At 44.5% G+C, this 15,621-nt stretch overlaps 1 protein-coding gene across 4 annotated transcripts in view; it reads left to right on the forward strand.

Annotated features, from left to right (window-relative positions):
- Positions 1-15,621, forward strand: part of PIP5K1B (phosphatidylinositol-4-phosphate 5-kinase type 1 beta) — a 233,510-nt gene that overhangs the window by 170,370 nt on the left and 47,519 nt on the right. For all 4 annotated transcript variants that reach the window (XM_068236042.1, XM_068236025.1, XM_068236034.1 and 1 more), the window contains exons 11-13: positions 1,822-1,906; positions 6,541-6,696; positions 7,827-7,971. In XM_068236042.1, the coding sequence (XP_068092143.1) occupies positions 1,822-1,906; positions 6,541-6,696; positions 7,827-7,971 (386 nt within the window). The remainder of the gene's footprint in view (positions 1-1,821; positions 1,907-6,540; positions 6,697-7,826; positions 7,972-15,621) is intronic.

Consider the following 15,621-nt stretch of genomic DNA (forward strand, 5'->3'; position numbering starts at 1 on the left):
GTAGCTAGAACAACAACTGACGATAGCGTCGGTTTATTGAAAGCAATATAAATAATTTATATATACAGACAATTATTAAAATCAACAATTATTAAAACAGTAATAGCCAGTATGCAAAAATAAAAGAAGGGAGAAAAAATACTTAGTTCCTGGAAAGATGTCCTTTAGTGGGAAAACTTGTAAAGTTCTTGGTTTCAATCAAAGTTCAGAGTTCAGACCAGGTGGATGCCAGCATATCCTCAAGCTGGCACAGATGAGTTCAAGATGTTTCAGGGTGGAGGACACTGAGTTTGTCTCCTCTGCCATTCGTATGCCCCTGATCCAGTAGGAGGGAGTGAGGGCAGGGCCACACACCCCCTTAGAACATGAGATGAGTCCTCCCCTTGTCCTGGGGACCAGAAATCATGTCTTAACCACATATGGGCTCTATCTCACAGAACCGTACAGGTCAGGGCAGATTTACTAATGTTTTCAGGTCTGCCTCGATTTACCCAGCAGCCTGATACCAAACATGAGGGGCGGGACCCCTGTGGTATCATCAGGGCACTTTCGAACTGCCTAACTGACAGTCTTTACCTCAGAATGTTCTGAAATGTTCTTAGAGCCAGACAGGGCCCTACATGCTCTGTTAGTTTGGAGGGTCTGCCAGCCTGGCAACACAGAAAATATGACACATATAGCAGTTTATCCCTAGGTGAGGTTCTTTTTGAAGCTGGCAGCAGCAAGCCACATGTCGGCTCCCCTGCTGGGGAAGGTGCCAGAGTGTCTGAGTTTTTCCACTCTAGATTGCTTCTGTCATGGTGCTTATCACCTATACCTGATGGATGGGCCATCAGCACAGCTTGAAGCCAGGGACTCTCTGCAGAAGGCTAGGGCCCTTTCGGTTCCTTTAATTAACATCTGAATGTGAGATCAGCTTAGACAAACTTTGAGTTTACACCTCTGGCTAACAGGGCACAGGCTTCATGAAAAGACTCCGCTAACTAACTCCCCTGAAGACTGCAGAGACCCCCCCCCCCCCCCAGGCTGGACTGCCTGGTGTCCACCAACATAAGATTCTGATTTGGCAGCGCATCGACAATCGAGGCGGGAAATCGATTGCGGTTGCGTTTTCTGCGCACTGACGGCTCGTCCGTCACACAAGGGTTTTTCCACTAAGTATTAGGTCTTTTATTGTTAGAGGGTTCAAAAACTTATTTCACTCAATGAAATGCAAATCAGTTGCTATCTTTTATTTAAGGTTATTTTTTCGATTTTCCGTTTGATGTGCTATCTGCCACTGTTAAAATAAACCTACCATTTAAATGATACTGTTCTGAGACTTTTCATTTCTTTGTCATTGGACAAACTTACAAAATCAGTGAGGGGTCAAATAATTATTTCCTCCACTGTATATATATATTAGTTACTGACTTTCAGGAGCTTCGGTTAAAGGATACCTGAAGTGACATGTGACATGATGAGATAGACATGGGTATGTACAGTGCCTAGCGCACAAATAACTATGTTGTGTTCCTTTTTTTCTTTCTCTGCCTGAAAGAGTTAAATATCAGGTATGTAAAATCAGTGAGGGGTCAAATAATTATTTCCTCTACTGTAGATACACACACACACACACACACTGTACATTCCCTGTTAGTGTTAGTACACTGGTTTATTTTATAAGAATCCTCCAGGGGAGCCAGGGGAAAATCTTTTATAACAGGATTTGCTCTCACAAGAATTTCTTTGGGGGAAAGTATTCTCATGGGCTTATGAGAGGAATTTGCATTAGCTGGATTTACTGTTTTATAACATGGATTCCTGTTCTTTTCTTTCTAGGACACAGTGTCAGTTCACAGGCCAAGCTTCTATGCAGATAGGTTTTTGAAGTTTATGAACGCTAAAGTTTTCAAAAAGGTCCAAGGTAAGAAAGTCAGCGACAATGACAAAAATTCTTTAGTGGCTCAAGCGTATCTTTTCTGTTACATCTGAAGTGCATTATTGAAGCTAAGTACCACCCGACGGGTTCAGCGACGTCCCCTTGACAACAGTTTTTCAGCGACACCTCTTCCTGCTCACAGCATTACATAACGGGCGCGAACAGGAAGTCAAGCGATTGCGGTATTTGCTGGAGTCGTCGGGGATCTTAAACATCAGATCTGCCGTGACGTTCATTATTGGTGCATGCCGCTAAAAGTAATTTGTGTGATTGCGTGCCTGTACCCACATTGCGAAATAGCAGAAATGACCGCTCGTCACTCAAAAAAAATTGCAGATCGTCAGGAAAATCGCGCGGTGGGGATGGAGCTTAAGAATTTGCATACCAGAGGGCTGAAATGGAAGCTTAGTCACACGATTTCTAAATGGAACAAAAAAAAACATCCTTCAGCAAGTTAAGAGATAAATATGCTGCTGTTCACCTGTACAGGATGATACACACAGTTGATTCGGCACACGCTATGGCAATAATGATTGGTTGAAGGACAACTGTAACGAGAGGGATATGAAGGTTGCCAGATTTATTTCCTTTTATGCAATATCAGTTGCCTGGCAATCCTGCTGATCCTCTGCCTCCAATACTTTTAGCCATAGATCCTGAACAAGCATGCAGCAAATCAGGTGTTTCTGACATTATTGTCAGATCTGACTAGATTAGCTGCATACTTGTTTCTGGTGTGATTCAGACACTACTGCAGTCACATAGATCAGCAGTTCTAGTAGAAAAAGTGGTCACTGTGGGGATACCACAGCCACCTGTATGACAAGGAGAGACCAGGAGCCAAGTGGTGGTGTATTGTGGGGTGTTAGATTGTAGTTTAAGAGTATTTATACTCACAAAGGTGGGATGCAGTCCCTGCAAGCACCGTATATCGCCAACAGGGGAATTCAGCACTATTAAAAGGACTAGTCCTTTTAATCGTGCTGAATAAATAATTTCATCTTTTTACATTAACCCTGTGGTTTGGGTTCTTCCATGTGGAGTGGTAAAGACACCCTCCCTGCACCTTATTTTTGTTTCATTACATTACCTATTTTTGGGCGCCTCCACCCCCCAGTACTATACATAGATCAGCAGGGCTGCCAGGCAACTGGCATTGTTTAAAAGGAAATAAACATGGTAACCACCATATTCTTCTCACCTCAGTTGTCCTTTATAAAAAATGTATTTTTCAAGACACAAAACATTTTATAGCACGCTTTTCTCCTGGTGGACTCAAAGCACCAGAGCTGCAACCACTAAAGCGTTCTCAGTGTTAGCAGTTTTAGGGAGCCTTGCCCAAGGTCTCCTTACTGCATAGGTGCTGGCTTACTGAAAAGAAAGAGCCAAGATATGTACCTTGGTTTCCTGTGTTAGAAGCAGAGCCCTTAAAGAGGAGCTGTCAGCCATACTATGCCAGGATAAACACATACACATATAAGTAGATAAATACTAGCTCTACTTACATGACAGATGTATTGCACTGTCCACGATTTCATTTCAGTGAATTTTATAAAACGAAAATACGGAAATGCAGAGAATTCTGTTCCCTGGCAGGGGCCATCTTTAGTCCCTCCAGTGAAGCCATTGCTGAGGTCATTTCCTCCCTTACCCCCCTTCCCTCCTACCTACAGCAATTGCCAGCGCTATATTACTGACACCCCTGCATCCATGAGAACCCCCCAGCCCTGCTACTATATCAGTAGTGATTCCCCCTGTATTTACCCTCAGCCCTGCAGCGTCCATCTCATCTCCCAGCATAACAGCACTTAGCAGGGAAGAATATATGCAGCTCCAGCACCAGAGGAGAATCTGTGTGCGCTGCGTGTGTTCTTCCCCGCTGGGCTCTGTGGTGCTGCGGGCGGGGATGTTGTGAGGTGGAGAGATAATGCAGGGGGAGTCCCTTTGTGAATGGTGGCGGGGCCGGGGTCCCCATGGATGCGGAGATGCCAGCTGCCCCCGAATAAAGTTGCGGAGATGCCGACAGAGTGCAGGGAGGGGGCGGACAGTGCAGACGCGAGGCGGCCAATGAGAGAGGGACAGGCTTGAGTGACACAGGCTGCAGCCAATCAGGCTGAACTAGCTGTGTCTGGGCAGAAAAGCAAAGGAGAACTCCCTCCCGCCCCAGCCTGCACTGCATCTTCGGTTATGCGGCTTCTTGCTGCGTCCTTTAGAGCTGGGGACATGAGGAGTTATCTACAATTAAAAAAAAGTAAGATTTGTTTTTAAATTAGGCATTGCCTTTTTAGTATCCATTTTATCTATATTACCGATAGAAATAGGGAATAGATTTTTGTTTTTAAGCCTAACAGTTACTCTTTAACCATTACACTTTCCAGCCACTGGCTCTACTTACCAGTTCTGTTAGACCTTATATAAATGACATAGGCCTAGTATGTAATTGTTAGACTTCCTCTCCCTAGTAACCTGTGACACTGTGTGGACAAAAGGCAGGACAATCAGGTTGCAACCAATCACCTGATGTGCAATAAGTCAATGAACAAACTTACTTAGAGAAAAATAAATATCAAGCATCAAAAGATTTACTTGATTTGGACTAGATTCCAGCCTTCGTAAGGCCAAACCTTTTGCTTAACCACTTCTATACCATGAAATTTTGTGCTGATCTGTGCTGCGTGGGCTCTCCAGCCCACAGCACAGATCAGGTTGCAGCCAGGCCGATCAGACTTCCCCCCTTTTTTCTCCACTAGGGGGATGTCCTGCTGGGGGGGTCTGATCGTCGCCGGCTGCTTGCGCTTGCGGGGGGGGGGGGCTCTTCAAAGCCCCCCTCCGCAGCGCTTCCTGGCCTCCTTCCCCTTCCCTCCCTCTCCCTCCCCCTGTGAGCGGCGCAGGACGGATTTCCGTCCTGCGCCTGATGGGATAGGCTTTAGCCTATCAGATGCCGGCGATCCCCGGCCAATCAGAGGCCGGGGATCACCGATCTCCTCTACGGCGCTGCTGTGCAGCAGCGCCGTATACATGTAAACACCGGGGAAGATCTTCCCCGTGTGTTTACATTTACCCTGCGAGCCGCCGATCGGCTCGCAGGGTGTTCACGGAGACACCCTCCGTGAACTGACATGGAACGGCCGCTCGTTGTTTCCATGGAATACACTCGAGGATTCAGGGGCGTACATATACGCTCCGAGAATCCGGAAGTGGTTAAAGCAAGTCTAAAGGTAAAAACAAAACAGATACTAATCTTGTCAGATCTGACAATCATGTCAGGAACACCTGATCTGCTGCATGCTTGTTCAGGGTCTATAGCTAAAAGTATTAGAGGCAGAGGATCAGCAGGATAGCCAGGCAACTGGTATTGCCTAAAAGGAATTAAATATGGCAGCCTCCATTTCCTTCCTGCTTCAGTTGTCCTCTAAATGAGTATCTAACTTTTTATTTTTATGCTTCTCACTGTATAGTGCCCTCCACAGTTCTTTCCTCATTACAGTGCTCACTGTTAGCACTTGTCGATCACAGTCCTTTCTCAGCCATCCACAGTGGTCAACACCACTCATGCTAGAAAGCAGTCATATTACCAGTGAGTCAGAATGGCGCAGAAGGAAGACAGCAGTGCTTATGACTGGGAAAGGACTGTGAGGGTGCCTGGACACTTAGTACAACCACTACTCTCACGCATGCCATTTAGGAAGGGAACTGTGACACCCCTAGAATGGGTAGCACCCAGTTCAAGCACTGCTGGACTGTATAGTAAGGTAGAAGCTTCAAACAGAGGTGAGCAATACAGGCGGTGCTGTCACCACCTGGGACTACCACTGCATGTTACACAGGGACAGATGGGGCAACTCTCCCCAGGGCCCTTAGCACCACCACCTATCACTACTACTACCAAAATTAAACACAAACACAAGGAGAGGCAATATTTACTCACCAAGCAGCACGTGGCCATTTAAGTTGCCAGAATAAGGTAGAAGCCAGGATCTGAGTTTACAAAATGTATACCAGATAATCTGAATTCATTTTCATTTGCATAAATATGTAATTAAATTGAATAAAATATAAAATAAATATGTAAATTAATAACATAAATATATTGGTGCTATATAAATGAAAGAAAATTGTGTTTTATTAACCTGTTTTAAGTAAAGTGAAATTCTAGATGCTTTTACACATAATTGTTGTTTTCACTGTATCATGGAATAAATGTGAACCGTTCTTGCTGTTAATGTGAGTGTGTGTGGTTAGTTATCTATAGCTATAAAGAAGAATCCCACTGATTCACAGTTGATAAATATGGCTACACAGCAGGGAAGCTGTTCTGTGTGAAGGGGCACATTTTAGACTAGAGATGGTCTATGAAAAACACATAATTCTGGCCTGAACACAAATGGTGCAGTTCACACCAATACTGAGTGACCAAGTTCAAAAGCTGCATAGAATTTATGATAACTATGCACGCCCCAATTTACATCTTATTGACCATCTCTATTTCAGACATCTCTGGTCTATGCCTTTCTCTGCATCATGCCCCACTTTGCCTTTGATAATTTGTATGCAAAATCTTTGTTAAATTGCTATTGCATTCATCACCCCATTGACAATAACTGAAATGTATTTTGTAGCTTTAAAGTCATCGCCTTCCAAAAGACGGTGCAATTCAATTCCGGCTTTGAAGTCTTCATCTCAAGAGATTCTGTCACCCAACAATCAAGAGTGGTCAGAAGAGAAAAACAAAAGATTAGCGGACTGTCAGAGCTTCACTAGTCTGGATGAAGAGGGTAAGAAACAGTGAAATGTGTGTCTGAAGCTATTTCCAATGAGAATTGCCTCCAGACCTGTGGTAGGTGACCATGAGTGGAGGCTATATCTGCAACAGTTGTGGTCAGTGCACAGCTGAGAGACAATGATATAGATAGTTTGAAAATTGTTCATGGTAGTCTGTATCAGAGCAGGATTATCCACCAGACAACCTAGGCACTTGTCTGAGGCCTAGTGGGTGTCAAGGGGCCCACCTGCCACCTTCTCTGACCTCTCTCCACTTCAGCTTACCAAAAGGACCACAAGGGGCCCCAAATCGACTACCGTGCCTAGGGCCCCATTACATCTAAATCCATCTGTATATCCTTTCCTTTCTCCTTAAAGCAAACCTGAGGCGAAAGTAAACCTATGAGATAATGAATTGTATGTGTAGTACAGCTAAGAAATAGAGCATTAGTAGCAAAGAAAAGAGTTGTTATCTATTCTCTCAGCTTCTCTGAGCTCTTTGACCCACCTTGGGTAGAAGACAGTCCTGTTTTCTGAATCACTTAAACAACCAAGAAACAGTGAAAGACAGGTTGAGATAAGGAGGACAGCAGCCGGGGGTCTGTCGATCACTGTGATTGTGAACAACACTACCCTCTTGCACCTGGTCGAGCCCAAGATTTTTCTGCTATTTTGAATCAATCCATTAGATCCATTCCAGACAGAAATTGATCGAAAGATTGATCGGGCAGCCATTTTGAGGCACCGGTTCTCTTGATTGATCGGGCCACAATATTGAGTAATGTATTGGCACCCTTAGTGTAAACTGTAGCTAAGCAGTACCCAGAGTAACAATGTGATACCTGTAATTACATCATCAATGTTGCTGCCTTGTTGTCATCCTAGGTTGATTCATTGAGGTTCTGTTTCTCATACATGGGAAGAGGCTGATTATTATTATTGTCTGCTCCTCTCACTTGAGCCATATTATATTGTGGCACATGTATGCAACTGCAATAGGGCCAGCACTAATTCACTTACCTTTTATCAGTCTGCACTTGTATAAGACCCAGACGAGGGCTACAGATTTTTGCCTCCTAATGATTTTGCAACACATCTGTAATCATTCTAGCATGAATTATACATGTGTGCTTTTTTTCTGCAGCATTACATTCAAGGCATCGGCCAGACCTTGTGCCAAGCACACCATCTTTGTTTGAAGGTGCTTCCTTAGCAACAACAATATCCTCTTCCTCTTTATATGTCGATGATCAGTATCACCATGAAGATACTATTCGATATTCCAGCCGGTAAGAAAACGTTAAACAGTTAAGGCAATAATTTACACAGTGCCTAATAAAAAACAGCCCTAAAGAAATGTACATTATGTGACTTATTTATTGCTAATGTGGAAATATGCTGTGGATTTTATATTGCTATAGCAAGAGAGAAACATTTTGTAATGTTATGATTTTGTGGAGCAGGGTTTTTGTTTTTTTATGTAATTTTGCTTGTATTTTACAAGTCTGTAAATGCCAAGGAGTATTTTATTTGGCATCTGTTAGTTTTGAAGTTGAATTTGAAATTACATAACAGCTAAATGTGTAGCTGCAAATACTTAGATTTGAACTAAGTTACCTGCCAAATGATGTGCAGTTTGATGTAAATACCTTTCACAATGTAAATACCATCCACAATGGCTGAACTGCACAACCAGTTAGATGATTCCCAGTTGTAGATGATTTCCAGTTGTACTCTTGAAGATTCCTTTTATCTCCTGCTTTCTCATTGACAAATATGTCAAGCTCACCACTTTATCTTCCACTTAAAGAGAACCCGAGGCGGTTCGTGGGAGGGGGCAGATGGGACACAGAGGTATGTTCTTTGCCTCATGACATGCCTCGGTGTCCCCACACCGCAGCTCTCTGCCCCCCACCCCTTGAAATTAGCGACATTTGTCGCTATCTCGGGTAAACCTGTGTGAGAGTGATTCCCTGTTCCTTCTCCTCCCTGGCCGCACCCCCTGCTGCTCCCCCGCCTCCCTGCTTGCTGTTAGGGAAAATCAATCTCTCTTTCCAGCGTTGTGACCCAGAGATCACGAAAGTGGGCCAGTGTGGCCCTCAGGAGTGGCGGAGAGTAGCGGTTTTGGCGGCTACCTAATTCGCCCAACCATACCCCATCTCATTCCCCCCCCCCCCCCCCCCCCGGATCAGGTAGCCTAGATTATTGACTCTCTTTAACCTCCCTGCCGTTATAAAAAATTGCTGCGCACGGCAGGGAGGGTGTTTTTTGGCTTTTTTTTTTGTAGCATGTAGCTAGCCTAGCGCTAGCTACATGCTTCCCCCCTCCCTGCGGCGTCCCCCCGAATGCGCCGATCGCCGCCGGCGCATTTACCCATCCGGAAATCCCGTTCTGAACGGGATTTCCAGGAGGGCTTCCCCCGTCGCCATGGCGACGGGCGCGATGACGTCATCGACGTCGTGACGTCAGAGGGAGTCCCGAACCACCCCTCGACGCTGCCTGGCACTGATTGGCCAGGCAGCGCACGGGTCTCGGGGGGGGGCACCCTCTGATGCGGCGGGTTGCGGCGAATCGGCGCGGAGCGGCGGCGATCGTAAGTTACACGCAGCTAGCAAAGTGCTAGCTGCGTGTAACAAAAAAAAAATTATGCAAATCGGCCCAGCAGGGCCTGAGGAATCCTCCGCGGCAGGTTACCCCGAGCTGAGCTCGGGATAACCGGCAGGGAGGTTAAGGAAGGGCTTTGAAATTAGCAGATGTATACTCCCTCCCACCTTGTGTCTTGTGACTGCCAAGTGTCACTCTCATAATTTTAAAAAGTTTTGAATCAGGATGATACCATTCATTGGCTGGCTTAAAAGAAAAAGAGTAAGCTTTTGGCTAATAAACCTTCTTTATACAGGGAGTCTGAAGAGGGCTGATCATCCTGATTCAAACATCTTGCTTTTACTGATGGCTAACATGAGAAAATACTCTACTGCTACTCATAATTGTATTACCCTGGCATGCAGCTTCTCTTCACAGGATGCCTTGGTTGAAAGAATGATATAGGGTTATATTTAGAAAGCCGTGAAAAGCGCTGCTTTAGGCTTAATTCACTCAGATGTTTTTAGAGCATGGGAGGTCAGTAAACCATGAGCATTCTACCGCCCTCATAAACACACATAATGCAAACCAAAGTAAAGTCACACTGCTCATCTACTCATAAGTGGTAGAAGGGTGGCGTGATTAAAGAGAACCAGAGGCGAAGCACCCTCATGTATTTTACCGTATATATTAATGGAAACATGACAGTAAACACCTACCTTGCTCTCTGTTTCATTCTTCTCTGCTAAATCTGCCTGTTATCAGCTCTGATAAGAATCCCCGACTGAGCATTCAGTCTAGCTTTTCCTGGAATGATTATAGCTGATTCAGTCTTCTGTGATGTCTTTTCAAGCCCAAGCCTGCCCCCTTGTGGCTCTGCTCTGCTGCTTCGAGGATAAATAGCAAAGCAGAGCCACAAGGGGGCAGACTTGGGCTTGAAAAGACATCACAGAAGACAGACTCAGCTATAATCATTCCAGGAAAAGCTAGACTGAATGCTCAGTCGGGGATTCTTATCAGGGCTGATAGAAGGAAGATTTAGAAGAGAAGAATGAAACAGAGTGAAACGGAAGAGCCGTGAGACCAGAAAACGCAATCGGTTCCCTGAACCGATTGTCGTGGCGTTGCCAGATCAAGATTTTATGTCTAGGGGGTCTTTTTTTTTAAATGTAGCTTTCATAGCTGCTAGAGGAAGTCTTTCATGAAGCCCTTTTGCCTGTGGCTGTCCCAAGGTTTTGTTTAATTAGCAAGGAACAAAGGATTTCCTGTCACCGGCGGATCACAGCTAAGTGTGAGCCTGCCAGGTGGAAAGGATACCATTTGGTGAGCTCCCCACACAGCAAGGGCTCAGACTCACCGGAGCCATGTAGACAGCTCAGAAATACATGGAGTTTATTAGCCGGTTTAAAGAATACCGTTCATATGAGAGGTATGAAAGCTATCTCATTCTGCTAGTCCGGATCTGGTGAATATTTTAATATAAAATTGAGGCCAGTGACATACCCAGAACCCGAGGTATTCCGCTACTTCGTAACCGGGCATGCGAAAGCACCCAAGTTTGATGTCATATGAACTGGCATATTCTGAGGAATATGAATCGTGACTGTTATGTGTGTGTAGGAAGCGTAAGCCGAGATATGAAAACTGTCATATTTGGTGGGCACTAGAAACCCACCCAGGAGGTTAACCGCACCCTGTCCAGCCCCTGGGCTGAACCTGAGACTCCACCCAAAATTGTGGTTTATTCAAAAGTGTTTGCCAGGGCCTCCTCCTTCATTCCTCCAATTCCATCTTCATGTGAGATTTGAGGACGGGCAGCGGCCATCTTGTCTGAACTTTGGCTCCTGAACTGAAACAAAGAACTGCACGTGTTTTCTCAGAAAGGACATATTTCCGCATGAACTTAAGTATTTTCTTCCCTTTTTATTTTTTTTATACTGCGCTACGATTGTCTCCATAATTGTTGATTTTAATGATTTTCTGTATATATAAATTATTTATATTGCACTTATAATAAAGACTTTATAAAAAGTCATTTTATTTGTTCAGCTACACCTGCTATTCAGCCGCACAAACTGAACTGTAGCTTCTGAAGAGTCGCTACTATTGTTGATAGCTAGATAAAATAGAGTGGGTTTAACCGTTTTATTTGCAGGTATTAGTCTCAGTATAGTTAGGACTCCTATCCTTCTGTAGGAGTGGTGGCAGTTGTACCCTGAAATAGTGTGTAAATTGTATTACCGTAACTCACAAGCTCCCTTCTAGTCGATCTGCTGCCAAAATCCCAGCGGTTTTTGCGCACCGATTGCGACCACAGATTGCATGGTTTGTGTGCTGAAACCGATTGGAAGGCATTGTGCAGTCCGACCACTAGGGGGCTTGTGATTCAGAGAGCAGGGTAGGTGTTTACTGTCATGTTCCCATTGGTATATTGTAAAATACATAAGGGTGCCTCGTCTCTGGTTCCCTTTAAGGGTAGTAGAAAAAACTAAATTCTACATGCACTTTCTGGGGAGCAGCAGCAGCCCTCAACCACAAATATGTATATAGGGTTGCTTTTAAATTGCAACACAGGGCAGTGGCTGGTGGAGGCAGTGGCAAGAGGAATCGATAGCGGTGTCCTACTACTGACTAGTAACTAACAGCCACAAGAATAGTGTTCAGTTGTCAGAATGGTAAAATGCCCGTAGTTTACTAACCTCAAAACCTATTGTGTGAGCTCAGCCTTGTATGCAGCCCACATCTCTGCAGTCAGCATTATAAACTCAGGCCCATGGCAAGGAAAAAGTCTGTAGAGCAGCACATCCTAAAACTTGAACAGTTAGTTAATCCAATTTAGTAAAACATCAGTACAAAAATGCATGGGTGATGGTGGGGAATAGTCAGTGTGGAGATATATCTGTATTGTTCTGAGGAGGCATTCCATTCCATTCCGTGCAAGTATTTGGGAGATGAGGCACCTGCTATTCTTTGCTATTCCTTGCTGTTTTATAAACTCAGGCCTACATACAGTTGTGTTGTTCTTCTTAAAAAAAACAACCCTACTCTTAGCTGATTTGGGGCAAAGTGATATTTCAGACTTCAGGGGCCATGTGGAATTCATTTTTTCACCTGAGTTTTCTCTATGGTTATATTTTCACACCTTGTCATAAAATGCCTTTAACCACTACTGGACCACCAGTAGTATTAATACGTCCAGTTGGTCCTTGTTAATGGACCAATGGACGTTTTAAAATGTCCAGTGTTTCTGACGCTCATGCATGCTAATGTGCACTTTAAAAGTGACAGTCACGTCTTCCTCAAGCCCCTGGCAGCCTATCTGTCCCTCGCCACACCTCCGGTGTCCAGTGATCCCCTCCGATGCAGATGCCGACCTTGCCAGACCGACATCCTCTGTGCGCAGGTGGAATCTGCAACGGAGGCAGAACTGTGGCAAGGGACAGATAGGCTGCCAGGGGCTGGAGGAAGCCCCAGGTAATAAGATCTTTTTTTCACCTCGCACCTGTTCTTTATGGCAGGGTACACACTTGCAGGTACACACTTTCCCCTGCGATTCCCAGGTCTCTTTCGGCTTTTGCGTTCACGCTTAATGTGTACGTTGTTTCAGGAATGTTTCCACATGTCTGACGGCATGTACATTATGCAAATGTGCATGTCGTGCGGAAAAAAGCAGAAACTTGTGCAATTTAAAAATGCGTAAAAAACGCAAAACGTGGACACACATTTCCCACACAAGGTTATTGACTTTAACAGCCTGTAGAAACTTACACATTTTGCCATCCCTGGGGAAATGCACACAAATGGGTCTAGTGTGTTCCCTGCCTAAAGGGAACCTTAACTTCCACGTGTTTTTTTTATCACACAGTTACATGCTTTTTTCCACGACGCACATGTTTGCATACAGTACATGCCGCCACAAACGCAGAGATGCAGAAACATTCACAGAACACGAAAAAGCCCACGAAGACCCGGGATTCGCAAGAGAAAACAGCCCTGCAAGTATGTTCCATGCCTTAAAGTGCGGGTGCACGTGCGAATGCACATGTATGTGCACTGTAGAATCATACACGTTTTGCCGTCCATGGCAAAACACGCACAAACTCCTCTAGTATGTTCCCTGCCTAAAGGCTACCTTAACTTCTGTGTGTTTTTAAATTGCATAGCTTTCTGATTTTTACTGTACGATGCACACATTCGCATACAGTACATGTGGAAACGTTTACAGAAAACTTTTGCATTACACTACCGCAAAAGTCGACAGAGACCCGGGAAACACAGGGGCCCTACAAGTCTGTTCCTTGCCTTAAAGTGCATGTGCGGGAGCGTACATGTTCCGAAGCTGGTGCGTGTGCACTGTAGAATCGTGCGCATTTTGCCGTCTGTGGCAAAACACACACAAACACGTCTAGTATTTTCCCTGCCTAAAGGGAACCGTAACTAAACTAATAAAAAGAGTTTCGCTTACCTGGGGCTTCTACCAGCCTCCTGCAGCCGTCCTGTACCCAGAACATCCTTGAACGAGCCTTTGGTCCCCCCTGCAGTGGCTTAGGGATGGGGGATGATTCCAGTCTAGTTTTCAGAAAGGTAACATTTATGACATGTATCAAATGTTCTGTCACTCCAGGGCCTTTGATAAGAAAGAATGACATTGTTACATTTGGCGAAATATAAAATAATATATTGTCACCATACTTTGTACTAGGGACATAAATCAAATCTTGTGATAACCAGGACAAATAGGCAGATAAAATGTGTGGGTTTTATGTACGGTAGCATTGTTTATTTTAAAAATATAGGGAATAGAATTAAAGAAATTGTGTATTTTTTAATTTTTTTTCCTTTAACCAGTTTCCGACCGCGTCACGCCGACGGGCGTGGCCGCGGCGGCAGCCTCAGGACCGCCTAACACCAATTGGCGTAAAGTCCTGGGGTTGTAATTTGCATGAGATCGCACGCACGCTGTGCGCGCATCTCATGCTCGGAGGGCGGAGCTCCGCCCCCTCTTCAGTCTCCGAGCGGCTATTGCCGCTCGGGAGACTGTTAGACGGCGTGATCGCCGCCTATTTACACTGCGCAGCGCTGGGGGACAAGAGAGCGATCGGCTCTCATAGGAAGAAGCCTATGACAGCATATCGCCGTAATTGGCTGGCTGTGGGGAGGGAGGGAGGGTTGGGTTTTAAAGACACAGTTTTTTTTTAAAAGCAGGAACAATAATATTTACTATTAAAAAAATAAACATGGGGGGAGCGATCAGACTCCACCAACAGAGAGCTCTGTTGGTGGGGAGAAAAGGGGGGGGGTGGGGAATCACTTCTGTGCTGTGCTTGGCCTTAAAGCTGCAGTGGCCAATTTTTACCAAAAATGGCCTGGTCACTAGGGGGGTTTAGCCCTGCAGTCCTCAAGAGGTTAAAATGCATAGAAAGTAATTACTGAAAACAAATTTTACCCCCAAAAAGCCTAATTTGTGGCGAAAAAAACAAGGTATAGATCATTTTGTTGCGATAAGTATTGAAAACGTTATTGGCAAATGAAAGGGAAGAGTGCTGACAGGTGAAAATTGCTGTGGTCTTTCACAGTAAAAATCCTTGGGGGTGAAGTGGTTAAGCCCACCAGCAAGCAAGAAAATACTCAAAATAAATTTGATAGTGCTTTTTCACCAGCTTTTGGTTACTTTTTGTAATTGTAATATGCTGAAATGTTAGTTTAAAGAGAAGATGAAAATGATCTCCTATGAGATAACTAAGGTGAAAAAGTTACTTGCATATGGACCTTTATCAATAAACTGCATTTTAAGCCACCAGCAAGCAACAAAAATATAATAATTTTAGCTTTACTTTTTCACCTACTTTTTACTTTTTCAATTGCAGAGTGCTGAAAAGTTAGGCAAAACAGAAAACGTCAGAGATAAAGTGAATTGCATAGGGGCCTATGTGACCGAGCTGACAAATAACAGCAAGGGAGAATATCCCCCATTATATTGAAACTGAGTTTACTTTTTTTTTTTGACCCATTTGCCCTTACTCAATTCACTTTTTCTCCAAAGTTTTCTTCTTGGAGATCATTTTTCATCTTCTGTTTAAAATAACTTTTCAGCCCTCTGTCATTGAAAAACTAACAAAAAGTAGGTGAGAAGGCACTGTCACTATTATTCTGAGTATTTTCTTGTTTGCTGTGGGCATAAGGGCCCTTTTCCACTTGCAATCGCTAGCGTTCACGCTGAACGCTAGCGATTGCTGAATCGCAATTACCGGCGATTCCCCGACGTTCGCCGCCGCGATTTTGCTATGCTATGCACTGCATAGCAAAATCGCGGCAATTATCGCTCCGCTTCGCGTTCCCCGCAAAAACGAATCGCG

This window comes from Hyperolius riggenbachi, chromosome 1 (assembly GCF_040937935.1).
Source record: "Hyperolius riggenbachi isolate aHypRig1 chromosome 1, aHypRig1.pri, whole genome shotgun sequence".
Classification (NCBI taxonomy): domain Eukaryota; kingdom Metazoa; phylum Chordata; class Amphibia; order Anura; family Hyperoliidae; genus Hyperolius; species Hyperolius riggenbachi.